This window comes from Lepisosteus platostomus, chromosome 5, assembly GCF_059453375.1.
Source record: "Lepisosteus platostomus isolate fLepPlt1 chromosome 5, fLepPlt1.hap1, whole genome shotgun sequence".
NCBI lineage: Eukaryota > Metazoa > Chordata > Actinopteri > Semionotiformes > Lepisosteidae > Lepisosteus > Lepisosteus platostomus.
Genome location: NC_142615.1, coordinates 8,173,389 through 8,194,372, shown reverse-complemented (window position 1 = coordinate 8,194,372; position 20,984 = coordinate 8,173,389). Strand labels below are relative to the sequence as shown.

At 42.4% G+C, this 20,984-nt stretch overlaps 1 protein-coding gene across 1 annotated transcript; it reads left to right on the top strand.

Annotated features, from left to right (window-relative positions):
* Window positions 1-12,900: 12,900 nt before the first annotated feature.
* On the top strand, window positions 12,901-20,667 carry LOC148663014 (uncharacterized). The gene is made up of 2 exons (XM_088631335.1): window positions 12,901-13,657; window positions 17,330-20,667. Exons 1-2 carry the CDS (start codon window positions 13,270-13,272, stop codon window positions 19,405-19,407), a joined length of 2,466 nt encoding a protein of 821 aa, XP_088487461.1. The 5' UTR covers window positions 12,901-13,269; the 3' UTR covers window positions 19,408-20,667.
* The last annotated feature ends 317 nt before the right edge of the window (window positions 20,668-20,984 follow it).

The following is a 20,984-nucleotide window of genomic DNA, read 5'->3' as shown; positions in this document are numbered from 1 at the left end:
CGTACAGTTATAATTCAAACAGAATTAAAAACTACACATCCCAGTTACCATGGTGGTGCTTGTGATCATTGCGTTTAACCAATGAAACAGGGCGAAAAATCAGTCACATGACTTTGGGGCAGAGTTTCGAAAGTCCCTTAAAAACATTGAGCACAGCGTTCTCACCACCTAAGATTGCTTTTGATACCATCCTTACACAAAGCAGAAGGGAAATCTTAGTGCCTGAGCATAAAAAGAATAGGAGCATACTGCAACGCGTGTGAAGTCCATAAACGATATTAATTTTGGAACATAAACATACAGTATATGGCTGGTCTCGGTACTTTAAAGAAAACATACACACCAGTATTCCATTTCTCCCTAAACATTTTAAGCATCGAAGTCTTTAACTAAAGCGATACCGGAGTCAACAAGCATACTTTTAGAATTTGATTAAAAGGGAATATAATATGGAATCGCGTATCTCAAGAAATTAATAACGATTTAATTATATTCAAAAGAACTGCAACGGACATAAAAACTCCCTTGCTTTTAACAGAGCGTTCCATAATTTCTAACTACGAAAACGCCAGGTGAAAGGATTTGTAAACATTTTTCCGCAACACATAAAAGACATTTTTCCAAGAAAGTTTAGCCTTTGTGAGGATTGTATTTTCGATTTTGTGTAGTTGCTAGCGTTGAACTGTGTGTTGGATGCACATGAATTGAAGGAATGGGCAAACATAGCTGATGCGGATCCACAGAGCCAGCATATTAAGATGTTTATAATTAGAGGCAATTTGTTTAAATAACAAGGTATGGATACTGATGTGCAAGAGAGGTGGAAAGGCAGTTTCCTTAAGCCAGCACTATAAAATATTTTATTCTCAGTGAGATGCTGCCATTTCATAGTGGGTTTCTAACACTGTGTATAGTTCCATCCACACAGTGCCTTTACTTCCATCCATTTCTAATCTCTTTATCCAGTACAGTGTCACGATATTAGTTCCCCCTCCTTAAGGGTGCTCCAGCCCTATCACTCAAGACTTTATTCCATGCACCTGCTCCCTATTCCCTGCCCACCTTAAAAGCCAGGCGCTGACGCTCTTCCGGGCTCTGCATCTGATTTCCATATCGTGCGAGTCCGGGACCAGGAAGCGCCTGGTCCCGTTAAGGTTTTAACCCCTGTTCCTTGTCCCTGTCCACCGGTTCCGACCCGGTCTTCGTGGTTTTTATCTTGTTCTGATGGATCTTCTGGTTTTGGACTTACTCGTGTGTTTTTGGATGTTCCCTAAGGATTACTCTTGGATTGTTCGCCTCGGCCACACCTCCCCCGTGCACCAGCGCACCTTGGACACGCCCCCCTGTCTTCAGCCCCGTTTTCCTGCATGACGTTTCCCCAGTGTTCCCCCACTTCGTCGGATTGTGTCGTCCGCATAGGGTCCGGAAAGAACTGTTCGTTACATACAGAGGATTTGGAGCCTATCCCAGTAAGCGACGAACACAAGGCAGAATACACCCTGGACATAGCGCCAGTCCATCACAGGACAGACAGACACAAACACACACATACACCAGGGCCAGTTTAAATCTAACCTCAGAACCTTTCTTTTCAGAAGACTTAGTGTCTGTATCTGCTTCATTTTCTAATTTTGGTAGCACCTCTAACTGCTTGTCTTTCTTATATGCATTTACTTTGTAATCTGTGGTCCTTTTATCTGTTTTTACATCTACTGTATTGCTTTGAGATGCCACCTTTAATGGTGATATATCAAATAAAGTTTTTTTATTATTGTTATAGGGAAACATGATCAGATTTTCCCTGGTTCAGAAAAAAAGATCTAAAGTATACTAGTTTGTCACTCTTCTCATTCCCTTTGCTAAATGACTTTTCATACTAATCTGATCAATCTAACTGCCAGTGTTCTGTGCTTTCTCTATCCTGCTAGATTTGCAATTATTCTGAAAATTTTCATCTTGAAATAACTCATTTCTAAATACATTTTTCACTGTTAACATCTTGCAGCAACTCTGAGACAAAATAAACACTCAGCTCAACCTGGCAGTTCATCCTGCTACCAACATTAAATAAAACAAATCTTAAGATTTCTATATTTATGTCTTTATTTAGTGGTTTCATTAGTGACAAAGGCTAAACTTTCTTGGAAAAATGTATTTTATGTGTTGCGGAAAAAACTGACTTGCTTTAACAAAATATGTTTACAAATCCTTTCACCTGGCATTTTCATGGTTAGAAATTATGGAACGCTCTGTTAAAAGCAAGGGAGTTTTTATGTCCGTTGCAGTTCTTTTGCAACACTTAACACTGTACTTCCTACTTTGAATGCCTGTGAAACCGGTTTAATTCGTCACAGCACTCCGGGAGAGAGGGGGTTGAGTACAGTAGTGGAAGCAGGCGAGATTTCCAGCGAAAGACACCTCCCCCTCAAAAACCCAGTAAGCAGTAATGCTTTAAGTTGAAAATCGAGGTAGATTTTGAGGATGATAAAGAGGGTAAACTGGGATGGGAGGAGGGTTTGGTTTTGCATAAGGGTTTTGCATAAGGGGCAGCAGATTTCCCTTCTGCTTTGTGTAAGGGAATTGAGTGTAAGTAAAATTACCTTACACTCAATTTAAACACAAGCTGTCTTTCTGTATGAACCTCTAAGCTGGTTCATACAGAAAATGTAGAAATGCATTAGCCTGATTATGATTAAAAAACACATAATTAAACACGCGTTTGCGATTTAAATCAGAACACGATTTAAATCAATATAAATGTTTATATTGTAACGCATACTGTCCAGCCTCCATTTCTCTATAAAAATTTACTCTGTTGCACACACACACACAATAGAAGCAGGAACCGCTGCCAGAAGGGAAGAAGGTGACTATTCATTGTTATCAAAAATGACTTAGAATCGATCATGTTGCGATATTTTGAAATATAAAAGTCAATTGATTGTCCATAATATCGCTATTCTATTTTTTCGAAGAAATGTTTGTTAAAGGAGGAGTCCAGCACCAGCTGGATTCAAACACACAACCTGTGCATTGTTAGTCACGCACCTAGACCAGTAGGCTACAGGTGAAGTCGCATGATCAGGGAGGCAAAACAGCCTTACACAGCCCTGTCGCAGTACACAAATATAATCATACCATTATTAAATTCTTTAGATACGCGATTCCATATTATATTCCCTTTTAATCAAATTCTAAAAGTATGCTTGTTGACTCCGGTATCACGTTAGTTAAAGACTTCGAAGCTTAAAATGTTTAGGGAGAAATGGAATACTGGTGTGTATTTTTTTTCTTTAAAGTACCAAGACCAGCTATATACTGTATGTTTATGTTCCAAAATTAATATCGTTTATGGCCTTCACACGTGTTGCAGTATGCTCCTATTCTTTTTATGCTCAGCTACTAAGATTTCCCTTCAGTGGTAAAATTAGATATGAATATTCAATACTTAAACGGGCACAGTTAAGACATTAAATATACATATACATACTGTATACAGTACAGTTTGCATACGGTAATATGTTTATGTTCCTAAATCAATCTCTTTTATGAGCATGTGAAAGGCATCGTGAATCACTGTACTTTGCATGATTGGAAACAAATGCGTGATTGCGAAATGCTGTGGTGTTACTTTTACAAAGACGGTCAATGAAAAAAAGAATGTTAACCAGGGCAATACTTTGAGTTTACACTTACAGCTTGTCCAAGGTCATTCATTATTAATACTATTAGTAATATCTTCGTTAAAGACTGATGGCCACAGCTCAAACATGAGAGGTTGAGCTTTATTAGCTCCACCTTGCGGAAATTCTAGATACTATTATTTTGCTTGTTGTATTATAGGAGAATTTACGGTAACTAGCGGTATTTACCGGTAACTCGCGGTATTTACCGGTAGCTTGCGGTAGACTGCGTACAGCGTACCGGAAAATAATGCGGTATCGCCCACGCATTTTGAATGGCTGCATCTGTATATATCATTACTGTCCAAAATTACAAATTAAAATTATACCGTGATTTAAATTGTAGGCCACATAGCCCAGCCCTACATTCAGCACACACCAGCTCTCAGTGGGGAGGAGAGCAGTGTGATGAAGCCAGTTCAGAGATGGGGGTTATTAGGAGGCCATGATGGGTAAAGACCAGGGGGAAATTTGGCAAGGACACCAGGGTAACACCCCTACTCTTTTCAAGAAGTGCCCTGGGATTTTTAATGATCATGTAGAGTCAGAACCTTGGTTTACGTCTCATCCAAAGGACGGCGCCTTTTTACAGTACAGTGTCCCCGTCACTATACTGGGGCATTAGGACCCACACAGACCACAAGATGAGCACCCCCTACTGGCCCCACTAACACCTTTTCCAGCAGCAACCTTAGTTTTTCCCAGGAGTCTCCGATCCGAGTGTTCTGGCGCACTATGGCTGCCGTCGCATCATCCAGGTGGGGCTGCACATTGGTGGTGGTAGAGGGGAGTCCCCACTACCTGTAAAGCGCTTTGAGTGGAGTGTCCAGAAAAGCGCTATATGAGTGTAAGCAATTATTATTAATAATTATTATTATTATTTTTATCCAGGTACTGACCAGGCTCCCACCTGATTAGCTTCAGTGGGTTGCCACTGTGGCTGCTGGCTAGTAGCTAATAAGGCTTAATGCTAATGGTGTGCTCTGAGAAAGAGAACATTTGCTTGCTGTGTACATAAATAATAAAGCACTCTACAGTAAAAAAATACACAATGAGAGGAGACAACAGAATTACACCATTACAATAAGGGTTTGGAATACAGTGGAAGAGCAAAGCAATTGAATGAAAGTTTAAGTCTTGATTTAATTGTGCTCAGGGAAGGTGACTCTCTGGTATCCTTAGGAATAGAATTCCAGAGCTTTGGAGCATCACACCAGAAGGCCCTGTCACCCATAGACAGGCTTGGGGGACAGACAGGAGACCAGAATTAGAAGAGCGAAGGTTGTGAGGTGGGGAGTAGGACAATACTAGCTCAGACTGGTACAAATTCAAGATGGCGCCGTGTTAGTGGCAGCCTGCTACAGCAGCTCTGTGTCTTTTTGTTTCTTTCAGTTAGTTAATGCTAGTGTGTTAGTGTTTTTTCTTCATACCTTTGCCGGCAACTAGATTTGCGATCACAACATAATGGATACTAGGAAGCTGAGAAACTTTTTCTTGTTTTTTCTGATACTCGGACCTCTGTTTCTATCTAATGCCAATAGCTACAGAGGCATTGTCTACACGCGGGACCAGCTGATCGCGCTAGCGCGTCCGGCTCTACTCACTGGAGAGAAGCCATTGGTGCCGGAGGAGCTGAGGAGGAGAAGCCGAGGCGAAAGGCGAAGAGAAGGAGATTTAAACCCTACCTTCCTTCGATCATCCTGGGAAATGTGAGGTCCTTAGCGAACAAGATGGACGAACTGGGAGCATTGGTGAGGAGCCAGCGGGAGTATCGTGAATGCAGTATCATGTGTTTCACCGAGACGTGGCTGCAGGAACTTATTCCGGACTCGAACGTTACCATCGGTGGCTTTCAGACGGTGCGGGCAGACAGAAACACCGAGAGCGGCAAGAGGAAAGGAGGGGGGCTCGCAGTGCTTGTCAACAACAGATGTTGTAATCCTGGACATACTCATGTTAAGGAGCACGTCTGTAACCCGGACATCGAACTGGTAGCCGTAGGACTGCGTCCTTACTATCTGCCGCAGGAGTTTACATGCGCCATCTTTGTCGTTGTTTACATTCCACCTACGGCAAATGCAGAGGTAGCGCGTGACGTCATAAACACAGTCACAGCCAGGCTAAAAACAAAGCACCCTAGCGCTTTTATAGCTATTTCAAGGGACTTTAACCACGTATCTATTTCCACCACTCTGCCTACTTTCCACCAGTTTGTTAAGTGCCCGACCAGAGAAAACAAAACACTGGACTTATTATACGCCAATGCTAAGGATGCATATAGTTCCACAGCCCTTCCCCCCCTCCTGAGAGACTCCTCTCTAGGTTCTTTTGGCCAGGGATCTATAAGGCCATCGAGAAGTACTGTCGGGAATGCCCTGAGTGTCAGAAAAGTGTGCCACAACCTTATTATAGGAACCCTTTGATTCCCCTCCCAATTATTCAAACCCCCTTCGAACGGATTGGGATGGATTTGGTGGGGCCCCTGATCAGAACCACCAAAGGTCACCAGTATATATTAGTAATAGTAGACTATGCTACCAGGTACCCCGAAGCCATTCCGTTGAGAGCTGCCACCGCCAAAAACATAGCTAGGGAGCTAGTACAACTGTTCGCTCGAGTCGGAATTCCTAAAGAGATCCTAACTGATCAAGGTACACCTTTTATGTCTAAAGTCATGCGAGACTTATGTAAGCTACTGGGTATACAGCAGATCAGAACCTCTGTTTATCACCCTCAAACCGATGGTCTAGTAGAACGTTTTAATAAGACCCTGAAAAGCATGCTTAGGAAGACGATGCAAAAGGATGGGAAAAATTGGGATCAGCTGCTCCCGTATCTCATGTTTGCGGTTCAAGAAGTACTGCAGGCTTCGACTGGATTTTCCCCCTTTGAATTATTATACTCTCGGAAACCAAGGGGCCTATTGGACGTGGTCAAAGAATTGTGGGAACATCAACCTTCCCCTTTACAAACTATCATTGAGCATGTGGAACAGATGAGAGAAAGAATAAATGTTATTGTTCCCATAGTGAAAGGAAACCTGGAGAAAGCCCAGGCTCAACAACAACAAATTTATAACAGGGGAGCAGTTGCGAGGGAATTTCAGATTGGGGACAGAGTACTGGTTCTAGTTCCAACCCCAGAGTGTAAATTCTTGGCATCCTGGCAGGGACCTTATGAAGTGGTGGAAAAGGTGGGGCCAGTCAACTATAAGGTCAAGCAACATGACAGAAGACGGCAGCATCAAATCTACCACGTCAATTTGCTGAAAAAATGGCATGGCTCCGAAGTTCTGCTCACCAACTTTTCCCCAGACCCTCTGGAAGAAGAAACGGGTGCGGTAGCCGTGGGAGACCTGGCTCCGGCACAGAAACAGGAACTACAAGAATTCCTAAACCAAAACAAAGATGTTTTTTCCCGGACACCTGGTCGAACCCACCTTATACAACATAAGATTGTCACGGAATCAGGGAAAAAGGTAAGGCTACCCCCGTATCGAGTACCAGAAGCCAAAAGGAAATTGATTAAAGAAGAGGTGGGAAAAATGCTGGAGATGGGAATAATCGAGGAATCCCATAGTGAGTGGGCTAGCCCGATAGTTCTGATCCCAAAGCCGGATGGAACTATTCGATTTTGCAACAATTTCAAAAGGTTAAATGAGATCTTGCGGTTTGATGCATACCCCATGCCCCGTATAGATGAACTAATCGAGCGATTAGGTAACGCTCGATACATCAGCACCCTTGATCTTACGAAGGGATATTGGCAAGTGCTGCTGGCCAAAGAAGATAAAGCCAAAACCGCTTTTGCCACACCTGAGGGACTATATCAGTATAGGGTCCTACCCTTCGGTTTGCATGGTGCTCCCGCAACATTCCAAAGATTGATGGACCGAATTCTGAGACCGTATCAGAATTTTGCAGCCGCCTACTTGGATGACGTCGTAATCCACAGCACGACCTGGGAACAACATCTACAACACCTGGAAGCACTAACTGGAGCGTTGCGAGCAGCAGGATTAACGGCCAACCCAAGTAAATGTTGTCTGGGGGCTAGGGAAGCCAATTACCTGGGTTATACGATCAGGAGAGGATTAATCATGCCCCAAGATCAGAAGGTACACTTAATCAAGAACTGGCCCAAACCAGCTACCAAGAAGCAAATTCAAACGTTTTTGGGACTGGCAAGTTACTATCGACGTTTCATCCCAGGGTTTGCAGCCGTGGCCGCCCCTCTACACGATCTGAAGAAGATGAGCTGTCCGGAGAAAATAAAATGGACCGACTTGGAAGAGAACAACGAACTACTGCAAGGAGAAAGGTTTATGATTTTGGATTACGGACACAGGTTTAGGATACATCTCAGATTGGCTTTATTACGAACTTTTGGAACTCGGAACGGATCAGGACTAAGGGAACGGATTACGGACTGTATTAGGAAGACAGTTATTGGAAGAAACGCCACGGATCTGAGTACAGTAAAGTGTGGTGTAAGTACTACCTTCGTTTACATAAACTATCCCCCGGAAACACCACACTACTTTCAGAGAGTCCTTTATTGACCTTGCTGAAGCAGAGAAGCGACATAATCACAAATGTGACCAGTTTTTCTGCTGTTTCTGGTTAATAATGATTATTATTTTGTATTTTGATTAGTATTTTTCATAGCGTTCTTCCTCAGCTTTTAAGTTATTTGGTGAGCAAGAACCACTGAGAACGAGTCTGAATCAATAAAGAACACATATGGTACTGCTGTCCTGAGTACTACTGCTTTGTCCTAATTGAGCTTTTCAGTGTTGAAGAAGACGTCTCCAGTTTCGATTGCTGGTTTCAGAGGATGTGCTACAAGATCACAGATTCATTTGAAAAGATTTGGAGATGCATTGGCTGGGATTCAAACCTGGCTCAATTGCATGAAGGCACCTATACTCAGCAATGTGAGGAAAGGAGAGGGGGCCAGAGGTAGTGTGGCTGAATGGTCTAATATGCTGGATTTTAGGCTCTACTTTCTCAGGCGTGTGGGTTTAAATCCCACTACTGCCCAATGTTTTAAGACCTTACTTCCTGTGATTTGTAATATGGTCAGTAAAAGCACTTTATGTGAGTATCTCTTACATTAGCGCTCCAAGTCACTTACTGCTCCACAGGCCCGGGGTTCAATCCCTGGCATCTTCAGGTGTTTTATATTACTGTACTCACATCGCAATCTTCTGTTGAGTGAGAACTCTTTGCTCATGTTCATAGAAAGCCAGGTTTACCTTTTGAATCTCACCTAGGATTTCCTGAGAGATCATTCAGCGAGCGAGTCCTCCCTCTGGACTCCGCACTGAGCTGAAAGCTGCACGAATTCCTCACTGTGTGTCCTGTACTGTTACAGGTGGTCAAGCGTAAATGTGCAGCACAGTGACATGAACACCTTGAACTTTTTCTGTATGTGAAGGAAAATGCAAAAAAGCATGAAAAATAATGATCGTTTAAAACATCCATGCTACAACTCGAGCAAAAACTGAAGCACAAAACAATGACTTTTGATGATTACAAGAGATTCAAGAAACACAATCGTCTGCAGATGGGTTCAGATCCTGAACACTTAAGTTAAAAGAACAAAAGCGAAGTAAACTCTCTTCATTGTCTTATAGTTTATGAAATAAAACAATTTCTTACTTTCTTAATAATTTCTTACTGTTGATAGACGATTTATTGAATTTTAACAGATTCACAATTACAAACATTTGGGTTAAACTGTAATTCACATACTCTAACGAAGAGAAACGTTAGTGTCTTCCGGTGTGTGAGCCCATTTCTCAAAAAATAAAAAAATAAGTTATATAAACTGAATTGTTCTACTTTCTAGGCTTGCATAGTCTTATTCATATTTCAGTTAAATCTTTTCTTCTGTAGTAATTTCAGTTGATATTATATTAATCCTGATTTACAATTTTTGGACATGGTTCATCTTAAATAATTTGTAATTAGTTTCAGTTTTGGAAAATCGCGCCCAGAAGCTACTAAAACTGGTAATGTTTGCATAATGTGTAATGTAATAGTAGCATTTGGGGTGGAAAACAAAGAGTACTTCTTGGTATGAATCCCAAAACTTCATAGGCAGCGTTCTAGGACTTTTTGCTTCAGATAAAGCTGTCAATACATCATAGATTTCTACTCCATCAATATCAGCAGTGTTATCACTCCCGAACGCTAAATATAGATCCTGGCAATACTTTGTGAGATCTTCGAAAGAAAATCCAAAATTCTACTGAAGCAATCAAATTTATACGTTTCTTTTCGATCGAGAAGAGGATCATTCCTCTCAAAACTCAAAACATGCCTGTCTTTTCTTTTTTTCAAGGACAAATGGATTATTGAGGTGTAAAGATGGATTCAAAAAACAAAATCATCTGCTATTGCTGCTGTTTCTTTGATAGTTTCTTCAAATCCTTCAACTGATCATTGATATCAAGGAATAATAGCATACAATTGTCGCCGTGCATCCTCCGCTAAAATGTTTTAAAAAGTGCGACAAAAGTACAAAATAACATTTATGGTTACTTCTATATTAAAATGAAGGTAAATATACCAAGATGTTAAAATACAATTGTACAGTGCTAACCTAATAATGCCTGTGAAGTTTTCCAACAAATTTGAACTGTAATTCTGAAATATTATATCTGAGAATTCAAAGAGAGTACAAAGATCAAATTCAATCAGCGAAAATACAACAGTAGTTCACTAAACTAAGTTTCTTCCCTGAAATGATTTGTTTGCGAAGCACCAAGCACCCTTGAATGGATGGCGGAAATCAAATATACAGATGGATTGAGAGTGTGCTTTCCAACTTTTGTGTAACATTTTCTTTTGATAAGGCAGAGTTGTCTTCACAATCTGGATTTTATTAAAAGGAGTGACATCAGTGTAAAACAGCTTTCCTTCTTGGGGAACAACGGTTGTGTTCCATATTTCTTATTATTTTAGTTTCAAGATCGCAATTTAGTGTGAAACATAAAAGCCAGCTGGAAAATCTGTTACACGTCATTTACAATGGCCTTTTAACTAATAGCCCGTGCAGGGATCAAACCCCAGCTGTTGGTATGAGTTTCGTAAGGCTCTGCAACATGCACATGAGAAACTAACCTCTGCTTCTTCATTATATACACAGCGAGCTATATTTGCAAGCTTACTGCCCCGTACAGGCTCTGTATTTGATTGCGGTACAAGACCGCCCGTGGAGAAATGAAGTGAGGAGGGTGTGTTCATTAAAAGGCTCAGCGTCCCTGGGAGGGCTCAAAACACCACCCTTTTGGTTAACACCCGAGCCACAAAGACTCATGTACAGCTTAACACGTCTCGGTCTTAGTGCAAGTGACACACTCCATAAACGTTTCGGAGATTCATTTGTTTTTAAAGGAAAATCACCAACAGCGGCCGAGATTTATTGGAGTTTTTTCATTCTATACTGCGATTTCTGAAGGGTACCCTGTGAAAATACGAGTTTTGACAAGAAGGGATGGACATATAAGGTCAGAAGGCTGGGGAACTGGACCTTATGGCGAAGGCTGCAGGTTCAGCAGCAGAACCTGTTCAGTATCAGTTGACTCCCATGTACTTAAAACACTCAATTTCCGGATTTAAAGTCAGACGTGCTACCGTTGCACCATGGGGTCCTTAATGAAAAACAATCAGTGTTCCTGGATCTGTTGTCGAGAACAACACCTGCTCAAGAGCTGCGCAGCAAGAATAAAATGTGGTCTGGGAAGAAGAGACTCTGTTTGGAAGAGCGGCGCTCCTCACAGGAGGAAAAAAAAATCGCGACGCTGATGGGGGCTTAAAAGTAACTCTTTGGCGTGACCTCGTGGCTCAACGGAAGCGCGTCTGACTTCACATCAAAAGGCTACGTCGAGGTTTTTCAGGTTCTGCTTATGCTTAACACGGAATTCACACCATGCAGTTGAGTTCTATCTGTACACCACATAGATTATCTGAACAAAATAGGGTAATACAGATCACGCATTTAGTAGCTCACGCAGCGAATACCCTTGCATACAGGAGAAAAGGCACGGTTCACATCTGCGAATCATCACCTCCGTCTTTAGAGACAGCTACATCAGATCTCAGTTTCAGATCTCCTTTATTACAGAGTAAAACAAACCTGAAAGTTGAAGATTTTAAGGACACTTGTGTTTTATTGAACAGTGTCTTAAACCTGAAAATGTAATTTGAAAAAAAAAAACCGCTATTAGACATTAGCTGGTGCCTTTTGTAACGATTTGTTATTTCATGCTGGAAAACAAAGGAAACAGACCCAACGTTCGCTTTCAGGTGCGGTTCATTACATAATCTATTACTGAAGAGCCTGATTAAAATTTACACGAACCAGCTAGAAGTCGAACCTACAATCTTAAGATCCGAAATCAGATGCGTTATTTATTAAAACTCTAGTATATCACATAACCTGAATTCCCCCATAGTGTGCTCAGCGCCGCTACTAGTAATACACCGCCCCGATTTCAAAGTGAGAAACATGTTTTCTGATTTATTATGAGTTTTAAAATATAATATATTTAAATCAGACAAAGGGTTTATATTTCGCACTGAAATTCCGATTGATTGAGAATTCAAAGAAAGACTGTTTTCTTCCACAATACCGTGAAATTATCACATCCACCAGACTCTCCAAGTTCTCCAGACCTTGCTGGGTGAGCATTTGCTCCGTTAAATAAGGTCACGTATCGTGTTAAATCATTTCTTCTCAACACCACAGTTCCTGGTGCACGTTTTCTCTATGAAAAAAGACATTTTTCCCCTTGCACGATTTCTCGTTTTTTTATCAAAGCGTACAGAAAGAAGATAGAAGTAGAAACAGTGTCGCAAAAGAACTCTGTCGCTGTTGGGATATGTCAAACGCATTGAACATGAAAAATGCTAGATAAAAGTAATTTTCTCTTCGTTTCTCAGTGTCGGGGCTGCTACAGTACATCAGGAAAATAAAGTATATGCTCAATAGAGGGGTTGTCATATTTTGTCTGATAATCAAACATAAAAAACAATTATGGAATATGGACAAATTCAAACAATTTATGAAATATGAAATAGAAATCTTGCTTATCAGTGCAGAAGAAATACTGCCAGTTGGCAAGAAACGACAGCATTGTTTTTCTCTAACCAAAAACCTGCATAGGGAGATCAAAATCCACTTGAAAAAACGGCTAAGGTCGCAGGTGATTCACTCCTCTTGACTAGGTCGCGCTAGGAGGTGCAGAGAAGTTTATATCCGGCTGAAGAAACTCCTCTTTCTCAGCTCCGCTTCTCTATTGTTTTGAAGCTGTGGCCGCGCTAACGAATGACGTCATTATACTGCGCGACCCTGCATGTATTTCACCCACGTGTGGATGACTGAATAATTTTCTTTAAAGAAAGTTGTTGTTTTTCTTTAAAATAACTTCAGGTTCTGAATACGTAACGTCTTGTCGACTGTGTTTATGCTTGAACAGAGCACAGCCCTGACAACAGGATCTGTGAAGAATAAAAAATAAGTTGTTCTGTTTAAACTCCGGAAGTCAGCCTTTGTTTCTGACCGACTCTGAAGAAGGATGGCGGAGTGCTTGTTAAATCTGCAAACCCAGCTTGACTCTTTCATGCACGTTTTGCTCAAATCGATCGTGTATGAAGTGTCAGAAGTTTTTGGAAACAGGATGTGTGATTCGGAGGACGAGTTTCAAGACAAACTCCGCAGCGTCTCCCAGATCCTGGAGAGACGGGCCGTGTTTAAAATCACACAGTGTGTGGAGGACAGTGTCGGGAGTGAAATGGCGCAACTGAAGAAGGAAAACGAGAGCCTGAAGTGGAGATTGCAGCTGAGGGAGAAGGAGTCTGGAGCAGGAGGAGATCAGGAACCGACAAACAGTGTTGGACACACGCTTCCCTGTGAAGTCTCTGCAGAAATAAAAGAAGAAATGGATACGGAACTGCAGCTTTCAGGTCAGTGTGGTGACATGTATGAAGTCAGTATGTGTGTTTAAAACCAGTGTCTATAACTTCCTCACTGGTGAGATTTTTTAAATAACAAACTTTATTTTAAAGAAAACATCTCGCAAGAGTAAACATTCTCGTTATCTAACAAACTATCAAACTGTCATCAAAAAACTTTCCTCACTGGTGAGAATATAGTGGAAAGATGCAGAGTGAAGTGGGAAAGACTTGTGTGATGTAGCAACGGGATTCTTTACTGGAAACTGAACTGTTTTGTCCGGTTACGGTGCTGAAAACACCACGTTCACATTTAACAATTGTTCCACTGAATCAATTTGTAACCCAACATCATTATGAAACAACATTTATAAATATTGTATTTACGTTGTATTGGTCTAGATTTTATATGTATACTAATGATTGTGTATATAAAAATTATTTCAATTGTATTACCGTCCTCCACGGTCTGTGTCTGTATTAACTCGTCTGGAATATTGATCCAGTGTGTCTGTATTAACCTCTCTCTCTAAGTGCATTGTTTATGTACTGTACTGTGCAGTAAGTGTGTGTGAATCAACCCCCCCCTCTCTCAGTGCAGTGTTAATATACCGGAGTGTCCAGTCAGTGTGTCTGTATTAACCCCTCTCTCAGTACAGAGTTAATGTACTGTAGTGTTCAGTCAGCATGTCTCTATTAACACCTCTCTCTCAGTGCACTTTTAATGTACTGTTATGGCCAATCACTGTCTGTATTTACCCCTCTGTCTTAGTGTAGTGTTAATGTACTGTAATGTGCAAGCAGTTTGTCTGTTAACCCACCTCTCTCTCTCAATGCATTGTTTATGTGCTATAGTGTACAGTCAGTGTCTGTATTAACCCCTCTCTTTCAGTATAGTGTTAATGCACGGTAGTGTCCAGTCAGTCTGTCTGTGTTCACCCCTCTCTCTTACTGCAGTGTTCATGTGCTGTAGTGTCCAGTCAATGTTTCTGTATTCACCCCTCTCTCTCAGTGCAGTTTTTATGTCCTGTAGTGTCCAGTCAGTGTCTGTATGAACCCCTCTCTCAGCAGTGTTAATGTACTGTAGTGTTCAGTCAGTGTGTATGTATTAATCCCTCTCTTTCTCAATGCAGTGTTAATGTACTATAGTGTCCAGAAAGAGTCTGTATTAACGTCTCACTCAGTGTAGTGTTAATAGACTGTAGTGTCCAGTCAGTCTGTCTGTATTCACCCCTCTCTCTCAGTGCAGTGTTAATGTGCTGTAGTGTCCAATCAGTGTGTCTGTGTTAACCCCTCTCAGTGCAGTGTTAATGTACTGTAGTGTTCAGTCAGTGTGTATGTATTAACCCCTCTCTCTCTCAGTGCAGTGTTAATATACTGGAGTGTCCAGTCAGTGTGTCTGTATTAACCCCTGTCTCTCTCAGTGCAGTATTAATATACTGGAGTGTCCAGTCAATGTGTCTGTATTAACCCCTGTCTCTCTCAGTGCAGTGTTAATATACTGGAGTGTCCAGTCAGTGTGTCTGTATTAACCCCTGTCTCTCTCAGTACAGTGTTAATATACTGGAGTGTCCAGTCAGTGTGTCTGTATTAACACCTGTCTCTCTCAGTGCAGTGTTAATGCATTGTAGTGTCCAGAAAGTGTCTGTATTAACCTCTCTCTCAGTACAATGTTAATGTACTGTAGTGTCCAGTCAGTCTGTCTCCCCCCCCCCCCCCCCGAGCACTGTTAGTGTATGGTCTGTATAAATGCCTCTATCTCAGTGTAGTGTTAATGTATTGTAGTGTCCAGTCAGCATGTCTGTATTAACCCCTTTCAGTGCAGTGCTAATATGCTGCAGTGTCCAGTCAGTATTTATCTATTAACACTTATCTCTCAGTGCAGTGTTAATGTACTGTTATGTCCAATCAGTGTCTGTATTTACCCCTCTGTCTCAGTGTAGTGTTAATGTACTGTAGTGTGCAGTCAATTTGTCTGTTAACCCACCTCTCTCTCTCAGTGCATTGTTAGTGTGCTGTAGTGTCCAGTCAGTGTCTGTATTAACCCCTCTCTCTCAGTATAGTGTTAATGCTCTGTAGTGTCCAGTTAGTCAGTGTGTCTGTATTAACCCCTTTCTCTGATTGCAGTGTTAATGTTCTGTGGTGTCCAGTCAGTCTGTATTCATCCCTCTCTCTCAGTGCAGTGTTAATGTACTGTAGTGTCCAGTCAATGTGTCTGTATTAACCCCCCTCTCTCTCTCAGTGCACTGTTAATGTAAATGTAATGTGATTGTGATATTATTACAGTAGACTTACTTTTTACATGGTAGTTAGGTTTCTGACAAAGCTAAATCAGAACACCCCCTTATACCCACTTATTCCGCTGTTTAAACAACCCAAATTGATCGTCAGTGTACTAGTACGCGTTTGTGTAGTTTAAAGCTTTTTAGATAACATGGCCTCAGCTATCACTACTATGCTGATGATACTCAAATATACATCCATACCAAACCTGACGCTGATGTGTCTGTCTCTATTCTATTTAGGAACAAGTAATAGGTTTATTCCATGCTGAAAAAAAGAAGAAAGAGAACACAACGTTTCGGCTGTGGAGCCTTCTTCAGGTGTGAGAGAGACAGGGCAGTAGGCAAAGGTAAAGTAGCGGGAGAACAAAGGTTGGGAGGTAGGAGGAGTGAGAGGCGGGAGCAGGGGACAGAAAGAGAGGCCAATCAAGAGGTGTGAAGTCAGAATGGGTGCAGAGAGGTGTGAAATGAAACTTCCAATGAATGGAGAAAATTTAAAAGAACAGTAATCTGTCGTTAAGGGAAGGGAGAATGTGTGATCCTAACTGCAGAATAATTTTAGTTTCAGTGGTCTTTCTGATGTATGAGTTCGGAAAACCGTCTTTGAGAACACAGACGGAGAGATTAGTGTGGTCGTGGCCGTCAGAGGTGAAATGAGAAACAATGGGCTTGGAGAGATCTTTGATCTTCACAGCCCTGACGTGTTCTCTGAAGCGGTCTCCGAGTCTCCTTCCTGTTTCTCCAATGTAGATGGCTGGGCATTTACTGCAAGAGATACAGTAAATAAGGTTGCTGGAGGTACAAGATGCTGTCTGGGTGATCCGGAATTGTCCTGAGGGGCCTTGAATGAGTGTGGTGGTGGCTGTGTACTTGCAGGTGATACAGCGAGCTCTGTTGCAAGGGAAAGTGCCTGGTGTGGATGGTTGTTGAGGGCGGTCAAGGGAGCTGTGAACAAGGAGGTTACGCAGATTAGGTGGTCGGCGATATGAGATGATCTTACTCCCCACCTCACAACCTTCGCTCTTCTAATTGTGTTCTCCTATCTGTCCCCAAGTCCGACTACAATCAATGGGTGACATGGCCTTCTCCTGTTATGCCCCCAAGCTCTGGAACTCTCTCCCTAAGGATATCAGAGAGTCACCTTCTCTAAACTCCTTCAAATCCAGACTCAAAACCTTCTTCTTTAGAAGACCCTTCATTGAACTATTCTTTACCCCTCTGCTCCTACTGTATTTAGTACCACCATCTACTGTCTCCTCTAACTGTGTGTTCTCATCATGCTTATTTTGTGTATTTTTTGTTGTTGGCATTCTGTAAAATGCTTTGAGAAGCCACCTTTAAAAGTGCTATATAAAATAAAGTTTTTTATTATTATAAAGATTTTGTCTTGTTCTGTTTACAGGTTCAGAGGCCAGTGCTCTCTCTGAGGCTTGGGAAAGGGCTCCTCTTGAACAGAAGCACAGTGAGGAGGAGTGGGGCTCCAGTCTGATGCAGGAGACAGAGCTCACTGCTCCAGAAGGGAAAAAGACTCTCAGTGAGCAGCACACAGAGAGCAGACAGATTGTTGAGGTTCTGGACTCTGTGCCCATGATGAAAATGGAGTCTGAGAGTGAGACACCTGGGCTCTTAGTATGTGATGATTTTACAAAGAAGATGAATAATCTGGACTCAAACAATATTAAACAAGGTTGTAATGAACTGGGCTGTGTCTCTGTACAAGAGCACAGTGAAGAACTGGATGTCTTTAATCTTACAGAGCAGGACATGGAGCCCCAGTTGATTGACTGTACAGAGCAGCAGACTGATGTACCTGGTGAAGAGAACATTGTTGAGATACAGCACCGAGAGGAGAGTCAGTACAGGGAGGAGCAACAGCAGCTCCTACAGGGCTTGATAATTAGGCCTTGTTCTGTTCAAGTGGAGAGACTGTCATTGCACAGTCTCAAACAATCATGTAATCCCTTAGCATCTGATGACTTTACACACAGGTTTAATAATCTGGTTACTGAGAAAATTGTTGAAAGTTTTAATGAACTGGAGAGTGTGTCTGTTCTTGGGCAAAGAGAGGAACAACTGAATGAACTGGGCGGTTTTAGTCTCAGAGAGCTGGAGAAGGAGCCCCAGATGATTCACACTGCTGAGCAGAAAAGTGAGGGACATAATGAAGAAAACAAATCTCACTTTCATCACACAGAGCAAGACCATTCCATGGAGCATTTGCAGAATAAGAGACCACAGGACGATCAGGGGATGAGGAAGAATCACTCAAGGCCTTGCTCAGATGGAGTGGACAAACTGCCATTATGGCACATGGAGGAGCAGTGTTTCTGTCAGTCTAGCATTTCAAAACCCTATCAGCACCTTCACACAGGAGAGAAACCTTTCAGCTGTAGTCAGTGTGGGAGGAGTTTTAGGCAGTCACATGACTTAAAAAGGCATCAGCGCATTCACACAGGAGAGAGACCATTCAGCTGCAGTCAGTGTGGGAAGAGTTTTAGTCGGTCAAGTAACTTAAAAACCCACCAGCGCATTCACACAGGAGAGAGACCGTTCAGCTGCAGTCAGTGTGGGAAAAGTTTTAGTCAGTCAAGTAGCTTAATTATCCACCAGCGCAGTCACACAGGAGAGAGACCATTCAGCTGCAGTCAGTGTGGGAAGAGTTTTAGTCGGAAAAGACACTTACAGTCACACCAGTGCATTGACACAGGAGAGAGACCTTTCAGCTGCAGTCAGTGTGGGAAGAGTTTTAGTCAGTCATATGACTTAAAAAGGCACCAGCACATTCACACAGGAGAGAGACCATTCAGCTGCAGTCAGTGTGGGAAGAGTTTTAGTCGGTCAAGTAACTTAAAAACCCACCAGCGCATTCACACAGGAGAGAGACCATTCAGCTGCAGTCAGTGTGGGAAGAGTTTTAGTTGGTCAAGAGGCTTAATAGCCCACCAGCGCATTCACACAGGAGAGAGACCATTCAGCTGCAGTCAGTGTGGGAAAAGTTTTAGTCAAATAAGCCACTTACAATCACACCAGCGCATTCACACAGGGGAGAGACCATTCAGCTGCAGTCAGTGTGGGAAGAGTTTTAGTCATTTACAACTTTTAAAACGACATCAGCACATTCACACAGGAAAGAGACCATTCAGCTGCAGTCAATGTGGGAAGAGTTATAGTCAGTCAAGTAGTTTAATAGTCCACCAGCGCATTCACACAGGAGAGAGACCGTTCAGCTGCAGTCAGTGTGGGAAGAGTTTTAGTCAGAAAAACCACTTATATTCACACCAGCGCATTCACACAGGAGAGAGACTTTTCAGCTGTAGTCAGTGTGGAAAGAGTTTTAGTCACTCACACCTCTTAAAACGACATCAGCGCATTCACACAGGAGAGAGACCATTCAGCTGCAGTCAGTGTGAGAAGAGTTTTAGTCAGTCAAGTGACTTAAAAACCCACCAGCGCACTCACGCAGGAGAGAGACCGTTGTAGCAACAAGGTTTATTAAAATACAAGAATTAAGTTTGCTGCTCCCTTGCCAGTCCCTCTCTCCTTCACCTCAGTGGTGCTTGATACAGAGTCCATTCAATTTGGTTCACAATTAAGGTGTTTTTCTAGCCGATAGAGTGTCCTGCTAAGGAACAGCTCCCAAAAGCTGGTACACATCAACCACCTTAACAAATGTCATTACTAGTGACTAAAAGTCTGAGATTCCAAGGGAAAATGTCATTCAAAGTTGGTTTATGACCCTAAGGTCAGAGTGCATTATTACTCATCATCAGCCAATCAGGAACTGGTAGCGCAGGTTAACCCCACGTGGGTCTCTGATCCCCATAAAACTTTCAACCAATGAGCGACCTGCAGTTCCTCCAGGTATAAACAGGCAACAAAGAGCCTCTGGGCCGGCTGGACACCTCTCGAGCACAGTTCCCAAGAGCAGGACATTCTCGCAGCACGCCTGCTGGACTTTCAGCCTTGGAGCACGTCCTGAACATCCTCCGACTCGGTCCGGACCTCCACATAATGGCCACTGTGTCCGAGTGGCAGGACTTTCCTTTGTTCTAAGAGTCGAGGGCGAAAGTTGCCAGCACGTAACCAAAGGATCCACCCGAAGTTAGCATCAGCAGCAAGCCTCATGAACAGGTCGGAACTGTGGACAGCTGAATAAGAATTCAGGACTAGCGCTTCATCAGGAACAAACCAGTCTTCATCCTGACCTGCTGGGACCCGCAGTCACTTTTCCTCCTGTGCACAAACTTTGCTAGTTTCAGCCAACACTAACTAGCTGGTCTTCAGAGAGCCCACTGCTAGAGCTTTGCAGGAATCTCTCCCACGATGTCGCAAGCTGCACTGAGCACTGCCTGGCACAGAGCCAGAGAGTGCCGATTGGACACAGGAACAGCCTGCCACTGCTTCTTTGTGTCCACGGGAGATCTGAATTCCCACAGATTGGATGAGTATTCAACATTCTGCATTACAGCTCGAGAATTCAATTGTTATCCCAACCAGTTGATATCAATTTAATTCCTATGAGTGATGTACTTGTTTTGAGTATCTAGTGTAGAAGTTGTTATCCAAGTTCATTTACGAAACGGTCTAAATGAATGATATACTGAATGTATGTCCTCTTGGTATCTGTAACTCTTCATGATTAAATATATACCTTTTGTATTCTGCTAATCCTCACGATAAGATCTGTTATGTTTATATGCACATTTTATGTATTAATAAATGTATCCTCGTGTATTAGTACCCGTGTGTGTGCGTTGTTCGAGTTATCCCGCAAGGCTGGATTCTAATACCATCAGATTACAGATTAATGTAGCCAATTCATAGAGGGGTTTTAGTAGGAGGCCATGATTAGTAAGGGCCAATTGGAAATTTTGGCCAGGACACCGGGGTTACACCCCTACTCTTTTCGAGAAGCGCCCTGGGATTTTTAATGACCACAGAGAGTCAGGACCTCGGTTTTACGTCTCATCCGAAGGACGGCGCCTGTTTACAGTATAGTGTCCCCGTCACTATACTGGGGCATTAGGACCCACATGGACCACAGGGTGAGTACCCCC

Excerpts from the sequence above, each read along its gene's own strand:
- LOC148663014 (XM_088631335.1), top strand. The coding sequence starts at position 13,270 with ATGGCGGAGTGCTTGTTAAATCTGCAAACCCAGCTTGACTCTTTCATG. Across the intron at positions 13,658-17,329 it reads TACGGAACTGCAGCTTTCAG|GTTCAGAGGCCAGTGCTCTC; the intron begins GTCAGTGTGGTG and ends TTCTGTTTACAG.